The sequence below is a fragment of the Typopeltis vanoorti genome, chromosome 12 (genome assembly GCF_054136105.1).
Source record: "Typopeltis vanoorti isolate ZY-2024b chromosome 12, IOZ_Tvanoo_1.0, whole genome shotgun sequence".
Taxonomy (NCBI): Eukaryota; Metazoa; Arthropoda; class Arachnida; order Uropygi; family Thelyphonidae; genus Typopeltis; species Typopeltis vanoorti.
Window position 1 is genome coordinate 8,302,514 of NC_143560.1, and position 12,487 is coordinate 8,315,000.

At 34.8% G+C, this 12,487-nt stretch overlaps 2 protein-coding genes across 5 annotated transcripts in view; one reads left to right on the forward strand and one right to left on the reverse strand.

Moving 5' to 3' along the window:
• The window catches only part of LOC150100566 (uncharacterized), a 32,386-nt gene extending 20,146 nt beyond the window's left edge, over positions 1 to 12,240 (reverse strand). The window contains exons 1-3 of one of the 4 annotated variants that reach the window (XM_090401730.1): positions 12,037 to 12,240; positions 3,935 to 5,043; positions 1,348 to 1,578 (exon numbers count right to left, since the gene is read on the reverse strand). In XM_090401730.1, coding sequence (XP_090257856.1) covers positions 1,348 to 1,578; positions 3,935 to 4,966 — 1,263 coding nt within the window. In that variant the 5' untranslated portion in view covers positions 4,967 to 5,043; positions 12,037 to 12,240. Of the gene's footprint in view, positions 1 to 1,347; positions 1,579 to 3,934; positions 5,044 to 10,326; positions 10,456 to 11,868 lie in introns of those variants that run through there. The other 3 variants (XM_090401727.1, XM_090401728.1, XM_090401729.1) reach the window with 3 other exon arrangements.
• A 5-nt stretch (positions 12,241 to 12,245) lies between these two features.
• LOC150100567 (cilia- and flagella-associated protein 161-like) overlaps positions 12,246 to 12,487 on the forward strand; it is a 27,952-nt gene continuing 27,710 nt past the window's right edge. Inside the window, exon 1 of the mRNA XM_090401731.1 lies at positions 12,246 to 12,487. This exon is cut by the window's right edge and continues 176 nt beyond it. The gene's annotated coding sequence lies outside the window, so the exon portion shown is untranslated.

Genomic DNA, 12,487 nt, shown 5'->3' on the forward strand with positions numbered 1-12,487 from the left:
CTGCAGACACTAGCAGACAGGAGAAAGAGGGGATACATGATTTTGAGACTAGCAAACTTCTGAAAGGGTCATACAAGATTTCAGTTGATGAAATTTTTCATCAAGTGGTACAGCCACGTTTAAACTCTTTTCTTAATTATCGAAAAAGGAGGGAGAAGAGTAGTTCCCATAAACTTTTATGAACTTCGAATGAATTTCTTTTGGCGTTAAACCTTCTTTTCCAAAGAACTTTATAACCGCACAATACTCAATTTTATCCATTTCAAGGGATAAAGACAACACTTTGGCTTCAGACAGCTGTATATTAAAAACAACTACTTGATAGAATGACTTGAAATTTCATTTCACATCGATGCTTATGCCAGATGTACCAACTTAGAAAAAAAAAATCTTCTCGATAGTGCTGCCATTTATAGTTGAGGCCGAGAACTTTTCAGACCACCCAAGTATTATTAAATCTGCTTCTATACATACTTAATATCTAAACAGCAAGGCATAGGTTTCTGATACTCACTTTATTCTACACGATGCCCCTTTTAGCTATTTATGTCAATGCTACTTTTCAAACTTTCTTCCATTTTATAAACTATCAATATTTTGTAAATAAACATAAAACAAAAAGCCTAAAAATGAATTCAAGTTTGGAGATATATTTATAATTTATAAAAGCAAAACTCTTTATCTGACTGCAATAGTGACCTAATTTACGTATTTTGAACTCCTTAAATAGTTTCCAAAGAGTTTGAGTTCCTGGAGCATTTAAACAAATATCTGAACCTTCCTGGCTCTTCCACTATTTGCAGTGAGGAGTTTTGTGTATGGTAGTTAAGTTACTGAGAGGCATCAGAAAGAATAGTACAAAAAACAGTCTCCTTTAAAATTGAGATACTGTTTGTCTGTTAAACTCAAACGAAGGCTTCATTGAAATGTAACTTATAAAAACCACTATAATAGAAATTCCTCCTATCCATGAATCTGAATTAGAAGAGTGCAATTGCACAGCAGGAGTCGGAAACCGGTCGAACTTTAGCGGCAGTATCAGTAGATAGAAAATATAAAATAGTAATATATTAAAATAAAAAATAGTAACATTACATCCTATGCATTTGTACAAATATTAAGAAAATATCAATCTTGCTTTATTATAAAACGAATCATTGTTCTGATTGCTATTCTTCCGTTGTCGTTTCCTAATGCCTGAAACTTAGAGATGCTCATGCCATTTTGTATATGATGGTAGTCATCTACCAAGGCCGCTACTCACTAAGGCTACCGCTAGGAATAGGTTGATGACTCCTGTGTTATCGAAAGCATAAGGATTAAATTACATAAAACTTAGACTATGACCTCAGATATAGTAGATCCAATCTTCGCTCCAGAACTTTTGCAACCTCGCTGGTGAACAGTTAAACGATCTGGTAAAAATGTCCGATTGCAGCCCAAACATGGGATCAGTTGGGACTGGAAGGATTGCCAAGATGCTTCATTAAATTCGTCTTTTGTCATATTGTGGTCTGGTTTCTGAGGTTCTGATCTTCTTTGGTGATGTGGTAGTGCATCGTTGTCGCGTTTCCAGCGCTATAGAAATAATAAAATATACTTTTAAAAAAATGGGAAAAACGAAAAAAGTATCATATTTTTATACATATATTATAAAAAAATACGCTTATATAACACATAATAATGATTGCCTGCTTAATATTGTGTTGAGCTACCTTTAACATTAATGACAACTTCTTGTGGCATTGAGCCTACTAAATGTGTGAACGAGTCAGTGCGGATCATCATGACTGCAAAGCATCCCATTCCCTAAATGGGATGTTTTGCAGTCATGATGATTAAATGGGATCAGTTCGATTGGGTAATGATCCAGTGAATTTTCCCAACATTCGAGATGAATGAGGTCTTCACTGTTTTACTCGAATAAAAACCTTGCAGCAAGTGTCTGGTGATATAAAGCAAGATATTTGTGCAGTGATATATGGTGGAAAAGTCTAAGAAATGGTGCAATATGAGAGAGTGCAAGTGATGTGCTGCGAGCTAATACGGATATCCCACATAAATCATATTGGACAATAGGCATATATGAAGTTTATTATTTTTTTTTTTTTTGGATGGGGGATGGTACGCAACGGTACGGCGGACGGGCACCTTTATTAATAGTGACACGTGTCCAACGGATGAGGTATTGTTTTAAGTTTCAACTTTTTCTGCTCCCAAAGAATGCGCGCCGGCACCTATTGTTTGACAAAAAAAAAAAAAAAAGCGCGCTTTATGTATATAAATAAATAATATATATATATATATATATATATATATATATATATATATATATATATATATATATATACATACACGCTACTTGGAAAAAAGTCAACGGAACCCCCCCCCCCATGAGCAAGGTGGATCGTGCAACGTAACGAGCCACGTATTTATAGCCAGTATAAATTAAGAGGCTGCTCCAAGTCAGTGCGACTGTGTCCGGGAGAAATGGCTGCAAGAAGGGAACTACGGAGTTTGTAAGAAGCGTGTTTATAGGCTATGTTGCAGACCAATCTGTTTGGCAAATTGTTGATAAATTAGACCATCCCCGGTCAACATTCAATAATATCATACTGAGATGAAAGAGCACGGAGTCAACTGCAAGTGCTACCAGCAGTAGACGACCTACCACAATCACCGAACGTGACCGTAGGGTGCTAGGAAGGATAATATGTAAAACTCGCCATTTGTGGGGCGACACCTTGAATGTGGAGTTCCCAGAATCGATTGGAACACGAATCTGCACAAAACATTCAAAACCGATGCTCACATCATGGGTTGGCATGGTAGGACGCAACGTGCAAGCCCCGCATTACCCTAACCAACATGCAGAGTCGTCTTTTGTGGTTGCAAAGAGTGTGTACAGTGGGAAGCTGTATTATGGAGCGACGAATCAGTTACCACAGTGGGTAATTCCAACTATGAAATTCGGAGGTGGCGGTGTGATGGTATGGTTCCTGTTTTTCCTGATTTGGACTCGGACCTCTGTTTGTGGTTCCTCGAACATTGAACTCCGAGATTTGAATATTTGAATATTTGAGTATTTGAATATTCTGGACAATGCAATGCTTCCTACTTTGTGGCGATTCTTTGGAACTGACCATTATCTCTTTCATCAAGACAATGCACTGTGTCCTAAGGCTGCTTCTGCTGTAACTGTGTGGTTTGCGGACATGAAGGCCACTACACTTGACTGGCCTGTACAAAGCCTTGGACTCAACCCTGCTGAACATCTATTAGATGAACTGGGCGTCGGGTAAGGTTAAGGGAAATCCGCCTCATTTTGAAAAACGGTAGGCAGAAGGTCATCTTTACTCTTAGTTATCACAGACAATTGAGTTCTTTTACCGACGATTTGTAAATTTAACGAGTGTCGCTCTTGTATGTGTTGTCCCAAGTGTGTTTTCCCAAGCATACTTTTCCTTTGCTGATGTCTGGAACCAACTCTGAGTATAGGAAACACGTGTAGATGTTAAACTACATTTTCAATAACTTGAATGCTTATTTGGAGTTATTGTCCACCAGGAATATCCAGGAGAAAAACAAATACCAACTAATATCTAACACATTATCAGCATATCCTAGATGAATGGTTCTGAAATTTGCACTAGAGATTGTTTTAAGGGGGGTAGTGAACACCAACAATGAATACTTTTTTTATTGTATTTAGAAGGGTCGCGATACTAAACTGCAGGATCATAAAACCTGCAAATAAAAACCTCTAGTTACACCTGCTTCGGCCTTTTATGAGCTAAATATTACTCAAAGTCGCAGAAATAAATAAATAAAAGAACTCCATTAAAATCAGAAATTTACTAATTAATAATCACAATTTTTTTCAAACATATTGGATAAATCAATAATAACTGTATAAGATTTAAGAAAAACTTACATCTAAGCAGTGTGGTTCATGAATAGGTAAGGATTTGCTCCCAAATGGTCGTCCGCAAATATAACAAATCAATGTCCGTGGTCCCCAGCGACTTCCAGCATTCATCATGGCAGCAGAAATATCTAATTGTAATGTATTAGCAGTTTTATCACAGAATTTTTGTTGATCACTTTCTATAGGAACTTGAGTTGCAGACCACATGATAACACCATGCATTTGCATAAAATCAGGATCTCCATCTTTAGGCCTTTGGATCAAGTTTTGGATTCCTTTGAAATCTTTGTGGTTCACAGTCTCGAATTGATTTTTGCCATATTTAAAGTGAATCCCTTTATCAGTAGGTTGATGACAATGCGCTTTTTTGGACCTAAGTTCACATGCGTTTACACTAGGAATACAACTTCCTTTCTCTGCAAGCTGTTTGACTGTTTTATCACTTATATTCTTTGAATTCTTCTTAAAGGGTAAATTTGCTGGAATTTTTGATTTAGTTTGGTTTATATTATTTTTTTTCTTCGACTTCTTTCTTATGCAGTTCTCGAGAGAACTGCTTTGTTTGGCATTGTCATTGACAGTTACAGAATTAAGAGCTGGATGCTGGGTGCTTACATGTGGATTCGTTGCAATCTGTTCTATTGCCTTCTGAGAATTTTTATTTAAATTCGATACCTTATTATTATTTGGCTCCTGTACATCCTCGTTTCTGATTAAACAGTGACTACTTTCAGCTGATGACTCCTTATCTTCAGGAGAAAATGGAGAAGTATCCACTACTTCTCTATTTAAAGATTTTATTTCTTCTTCCCTTGTTTTATTGCCTACACTCGTTTTGTATGCGGTCGGCTTGTTTAAGATGTTGATTCTAGCTGCATCTTTATACGAATGTTTATTTTCTATTTTATTTTGAAATTCATTTATTTGTTCGTTTTTGATTTTCCACTTCTTCAAGCACTTAATTTGATGATCCGCAATGAAATGGCATCCATAATTTTGACCACACACGCTACAAAGTTTCGTTTCCTTAGATTCCATTCTAGATTTCCATGCATCATCAGATATTCACTATTCATTTTTGAAGAGCTTAGAGTTCAAATAAAGTGTACACAGAGCTGAAAGATAAAATATCCATTGCGTTAATAAAATGTATAGACTAAAGTAGATAGTAAGCAGAGTATAAACTAATAAATAAATTCAATAACTAAGTATAAAATGAATATTCCAAAATTCAGCTAAATACTGAAACAAGCCTTCTTGCCTCTATGATATCGACTAACTAAGCTCAAATGAAAAATCCCTTATTAGATCTTCTCGTTATCAATTGAACTTAAGTCTTTTCCATTCGAAAAGTCGCAGTTGTTCTCTAGTTAAGAAGTACTTAATATAATATACTATAATATAATATAAACAGTTCTGATAAAACAAACAAAAAAGGAGTGGTGGAATAGCAAAGATATATCAAAAAGCCATGAGACCACCGTGGCACTATGGTGCTACATAAAAGTTCTCGTAGAGGCGGAAAAAACAAAGTGGAGCCTTAACTTAGCTACAGCTTAACCATGAAAATTTAAACAACGAGCCCGACTTTGCTCTCACTGCTGGAAACACTGCTAATAGACTTGCTGAGAGTGCGCGCACTATATGTGAGTCGGCCTGGAACATCTTCACATCTCAAAAAAACATACTCAAATAATGTCTCTAAAATATCTTCAAATTGATAGATTTAAGGAAGTTTTTCCAAAGATGCAATTTAATCTTGGGAAAAATCACAAAAAGCCAATTCTAAGGAGCACGAAGCATGCAAACCAAAGTCCAGAGTAGTTGGACAGATAATTCAGTGGGTGTGGATGGAGTGCTTGGAGTAATGTCGATGCTGATAGCGTTTGGTGTTAAGGAACATACTGTACTTACTGATGTGCAGCTCCTTTACAGTCAAAGAAAGAAAATGACATCACACTTTTTTGATGTTCCATCAGGCCTTCTTGGCTTTTATCAAACGTAGGGACGATGGATGTTCGTAACATATTCACGTTCCTAAAGCAATTTTACAGACACAAAATTGACGCGAAGGCTTTGCTCTTTCACATCACTAATTTCAAAAATCGCAGAATACAATAAGCAAACGAGCAATTACATCACGTTTACACGAAAGCACTGCAAGTTATAATGACAACAGTGAATAAACTAACAACGAATCTATACAACAATACCTACCTACCAGTGATAAGTCGTACTGTCGGCCGAAAGGGCGCTTAACCATTCCAGAAATTATGTATATGGAAAAATTTATTGTGACAAAGAAAAAACACGAGAAGTTTACAAATAGGACTATGATGTGAACAGTGTAAACTTATCCATATAAACCGGAGCGATATGATGAAAGACATCCAGAAGACTACGTAATGAGATAGCAGAGAAAATTAATAGTATTGGATGCAAGCATAATAAATAAAACTCAAGAACGTTTACACAAAAAAAGTTGGAATAACAGATGCAATAAATCTAACAGATGATTGTTATTTCATTTATTTCACCCTAAGAGATAATACGAAATGATATCTAACAGATGATAAAATTGGTTTGAACACCGTCTATATATATATATATATATATCCGTTCTCTAATCAGCCATCCAAAGCCTACTCATCACAACCTAAAATATCCAGGTGTATATAAATTATGGTGCGATTGCAATATCCCTTATTTTGGACAAACTAACAAATCTATTGAACAACGTATAGAAGAGCATAAGAGAGACATCTCTTACAAAAGATCTCATGCAACTGCGTTATCCAGTCATGTTCTTTTTTCAAATAATCCTAATGATGATCAACAAAGCCATTCCGTTTGCTGGGATAGATCAGAAAATATTTTTCGCTGTGATGATGAGTTTGAAAGAAAAATTGTAGAATCAAGGGAAATCCTGCTGAACCCTGTCCATTTAAACAACGATTTGAGTTATAACATCCCAGATAGCCATACTGCAGTTATTCAATATTGACGTTCACGTGAGCCTGCACGCACACTTGCAATAAACATTGGCACGCCTGTTAGACTTGAAAAAATACAACGTTTTTTATGTATCAATTATGTGTGGCAATTTTTACCTGTAATTTCCAATTTTTTTAGATATTTCAATGTTTATTACTATTCTTTTCCTTTATGAATACCTGAGGAAGGATGTTATAAGCCGAAACTAGTTGTATTATTCTCATTAAAATCTTTATAAGTTATCTCGGTTTTTAAGTCATTAAATCTGTTTTAAAATGTATCACAACAACCGAGTAAAAGCCTATGATCACACACACACACACACACACACACACACACACACACACACACACACACACACACACACACACACACACACACACACACACACACACACACACACACACACACACACACACACACACACACACACACACACACACACCACACACACACACACATATATATATATATGTAATAAATTTTTTAACTTGGGGATATTGTATATTAGGATAACCAAGTTATTTTATAAACTTGGTTATTTTAACTCCTAATCCTAAGTATGCAAACAATTAAGTTTGCGCCTGAAACAAAGTTCAAGTCTAAAGATGATACAACACCAGGGCAACTCAATGTAAAGGTGGGAAAAACTCTGATCGCTATTCTTAGTATTTTCCCATAATGTAAAGCACATCTCACTAGAAGATGTATACTGAAATACATTATGGATAACCAAGTTATTTTATAAACTTGGTTATCCTAATATACAATATACCCAAGTTAAAAAATTTATTATATACAATATATACAACATATACAAAATATATGTTGTATATTATTATATACAACATATATATACAACACCAGTTGCCCTGGTGTTGTATCATCTTTAGACTTGAACTTTGTTTCAGGCGCAAACTTAATTGTTTGCATACTTGGGATTAGGAGTTAAAATAACCAAGTTTATAAATTAACTTGGTTATCCTAATATATATATATATATATATATATATATATATATTCTTTGATCAAGAATATATATATATATATTCTTGATCAAAGACTGGAGACAACAGATATGAGACTCTTGAGAAAGATTAGTCAGTATCAATCATATTAAAAACGAAGATATTAGGAAAGAACCTGGCATTGTTAGCATCCGGTAAATGTTGCAGAGCAAATCTCAGGTGGCATGGCCACTTAAATAGAATGGAAGAAGAAAGATTAGCTAAACAAGCGTTCTTTGTCAGGATGGCAGAAAAAAGACCCAGAGGAAGAAAGCCAAGATGTAGGTGGATTGATATAGTAAAAAGAAAATTTTGATAGGAACTTAGTAATGATGTAACTTTTCATGTAGTACTATCATAAAATCCTGTCCCCCCCTGACGGTATATGTCAGGAATTTAATAATGATGATATATATACATTAAACTAAACCAACCATTGAAATGTAAAATATTATCTTTTCCCTGATCAGCAGTCGAAGTTAAAAACACAGAAAAAAGAAGACAAATAAAAAATGCAATAAATCTGAGAAATAAAAAAGAGAGAATTAAAAAAAACGCAAGTCTGTTGCTGTTGCAAAGATAAAATATCTTAGTGGTGGGAACTACCCTTATATAGTGCTAGATCCCGAACCTAGTGGATGAACATAAAAATATTGCAAATATAACTGACAAAAGAAAATCCACATCTCTCTCCCACTCTCTTGCCGGATTGGTCATATCAGAACTCTAACTCAGTATACGCACATTCCTATGTTATAAATAAATAAACATTAATGTTCATTCTATTTACATTTTATTTAAGTGGATCTATATGACATTATTAAAATTACTATCCAGTAATGACAATTCAGTGCAACAACAATAACAAATAAAATCAGGGAAATGCATTTTGCACAGCTTAAACATAATTTAGCAAACCTTATATCTTTTAGGAAACAATAATATGGTTTCCTAAAAGGGATCAGTTCCATGGATCTCTGAATGCTAAACACAAAACTTAAGTCAAAACTGTTTATTAAAGGCAGCATGCAATTTTCATATAGATCTACATAAAGCTTTCAATAGTGCCTCGAAATTATTCGCAGTCACTCTCGAACGAATATGATTGTCTTTAAAATGCATTTACTGATTTGTTCGAAGATGGCTGAGTGGTTACTATACGCCCACAGATGCGAGACCCTTCGACGCTCTTTTGCGCATGTCAGAAGAAGGAGAATCCATTCCGATAATAGGGTAATCAATCCATGTTGTGGGATGAATTGTTTATTATTACACGTCGGAAAATTACCTTTTCTTTTATGAACAGTGAAGTTTTTAAAGTGGCAACTATTTTGCTTATGTAACAGTTGTAAAATTTTACGTTTATGCACGTGATTTCGCTTGGTAACAAATTCGTACATCGCCTTATTCATTTCTCCCCTTCAACATGAATTGACTCTTCTTGTTACCGAGCCAACTGAGGGTCTCGGATCTGTGGGCGTACAGTACTTCGATGAGTGACATAAACGGGTCACTCTCTCCACGTCGACTTCCTCAACAGTGATATTTTTTAGAGGTGTTGATGGTCAAGAAGTATTCTCCTGTGCGCTTTGAATGATAGTTGTCTCTTTCAGAAGACGCCTCTTCTTTAAACGTAGAAATGTTTTTCCGCCATACAACAGACAAACTGTTGTTAATCCGTTGGAAGACGTTTTGGAGATCAAGATAACTGAAAATTCCTGTTACGCTTGTCTTCTACGACCGTTCCTGCCATTGAAATGTAGAATACGTTCTTCTACTCGGTCAGCCGTTATGATTGTCTAGGATCGCATTTAGTCTGGATTATTCTCTTTGACCTTAGAGTCTAGAATATTTCTACAGGATACAAAGAATACAAAGCCCGACGTATCTCTCTCTCTCTCTCTCTCTCTCTCTCTCTCTCTCTCTCTCTCTCTCTCTCTCTCTCTCTCTCTCTCTCTCTCTCTCTCTCTCTCTCTCTCTCTCTCTCTCTGTGTGTGTGTCTCTTTGGTTCACAGAAACAAGCAGACCTCTTCATTACGACGAAATGGTTCCATGAAATACTGCTTGAAAGACTGTACAGGTTTAGAATAAGTAAACTCCATGAGTGGTTTCGAAAATAGAATCACATCACGGAAATAAAGAAACGTTGTGAAGGAAACAGAACCACAACACAAGTTCCGGAGGACTCATTTCTTAGACTTGCTTTATTTTCAATTCAGTACTTCAATGAAAGGACGACATTATGTTTGTGTATGTTTGCAAATAATATGGTCTTACACATTGGAGGAGGAAGTTGGACAGTAATTCTAAGCAAATTCCAAGAAAATTTCAACAATACACTCTGCTTTGCAATTAAATAAGTAAATAAAATAAACGAAAACGGTGGAAGCTACTTACAGATAAAAATTAAAATGAGAGGATTCCAAAACAGAAGCAACTGGCATCATTATACCATCGAAGCCTAATGAATTGAAGCCGCCATAGAATGCCCTCATGCAGCAAATGACAAGATGATTTGTATGATTTTGAATACATAATATGTATTCATGGAATAACTATAGATCACCTATGCAGTAAACATGTTCAGAATAGCAGAGGCCAAAATCACTAAGCTGAAATAACATATGAATTCGCACATTCTCCATTCGAGCTCATGCATTCATTTGTTTTGAAATAATATTCGGGCTTCACGAATATAATGCCTGTGCTGTCTAGCATTAAAACTGTTCATATGACATTAACAGTTTTGGTGCAGAGTAAACTGACTGTAACGTAGTTGACGAAAAGGGTAAGTGACAGATAAATAATACTATTTGCGACCATTGCACCAAACTACATAAACATTAATAGAATTCGTAGAAAGGAGACAAAACTTATGTTCCGCAAATAAGTTTCCCGCTGCTGGGTAGTTTCTCCAAGCGTCGCTTGCCTGGAAAAGAGACGTAGGTTGGAAATCCCCGTCTGTAAAAGAATTTAGTCATTTTACAAGCACAAGTCATTTTACTAGAAATTTTGTCTTTCTAAATATATATATATATATATATATATAGATAGATAGATAGATAGATAGATTTAAATAACCTAAAAAATTTCTAAGTCTATAAATATATATATCTATAAAATCTATATAAAAATATACAAATCTCAATCGAAGCATCTCAGGCAAACAGGTCCTTAAACGCACGCAGCTAATAGACATAACAGACTAGTATGAATAGGCTAACTAATCTATAATAACAAACATTTGGTTTTACAAAAAGAAAAAAAAAGCGAGGTTATTTAGTCCTAAGTTTCATTTAGATCTAACGAGAACATTTACTGCAGCGTCATGTCGAGTCAAATTCTACCAGAAATATACAACACTGCATTTCTAATGGCAATTCTTAAAGATCGTATTATAAATTGTAATCATATTCGTACTAAGAGTGATTTCGTCATAGCATTGTGTACAATTTAGCTGCTGTTGTGTTAAATGATTTTACTAGAAATTACTAGATCATTACTAGAAATTTTGTCTGACTGTAGTAAGACAAAATCTCTAGTAATGCTGAACTTGGCACGAGTGGCAATTCTTCGTCACTGCGCCAGAACCCTCAATCAATATTTTTTAATTATAAAACTGCAAATGAAATATATCCTTACGTATATTATAATCCATTTGCGATTTCTAAGCTTGTAACACATTCTTAATTTGTTGTTGTTGTTGTTTAAAAAAAAATGGGTGAAATATTTAGCTTATTATAAACAAGAAGCTGGTGCAATTTGACGAATTATATACACGTAAAAAATTCGTCATAATATCATAATTTACATATATAAATAAAATATTTGCTAGTATATTTTGTAGTATACATGAAAGCATAATACATTTATGTTATGAATTTGTAATTCAATGAATCATCTCGTTTATGGTAGTTAAATATCGTATTAAGTACTTACTCGACTATTACACAGATATACCGTATGTATAGTAAGGAAACCTACTTCCTTAGAAATGGCAAATTAATTTCTCACTGGAATACTCACTTTGGAGGACACCAGTCACGGAGAATCTATGACAGTGGTAGAGAAATTTTACTTAAGGCGCCACCTCCTTGCCATACTAACCTGGAAATATTATTTATGTAGAAAAGAAATGCGCAGCGCATAGATTATCAATACGCAAGTTCATTTTTACGGCATAGAGATAACTTGAATATTCTGACGTCTTATCACGTATATTATAAAAATATGATTATGGTTTCTGAGCTATAAAAATATTGATCTTTGCCGTTGTTCTTTTCATTCAGGTTTCCTAGGTATCGTCTGTTTTGTAGCAGAACGAAAGTTACTGCGTTGCTAGGTGACCGGTGACGCAACCGTTCGCAGAGCTCTAATGTATGGGCAGTTAACGGAATCAGTAAAAACAAAGTTAAATTAACTAGTGAATAACGCGATCTATTAATAACAACCAATTGATTCTTCCTTGATAATATGCCAAATATCTGTTCAAGTACATAATGATGTTCTGAAATGTAATCATTCTTTTACATGAAAAGATAGAAATAATTTTTAAAAA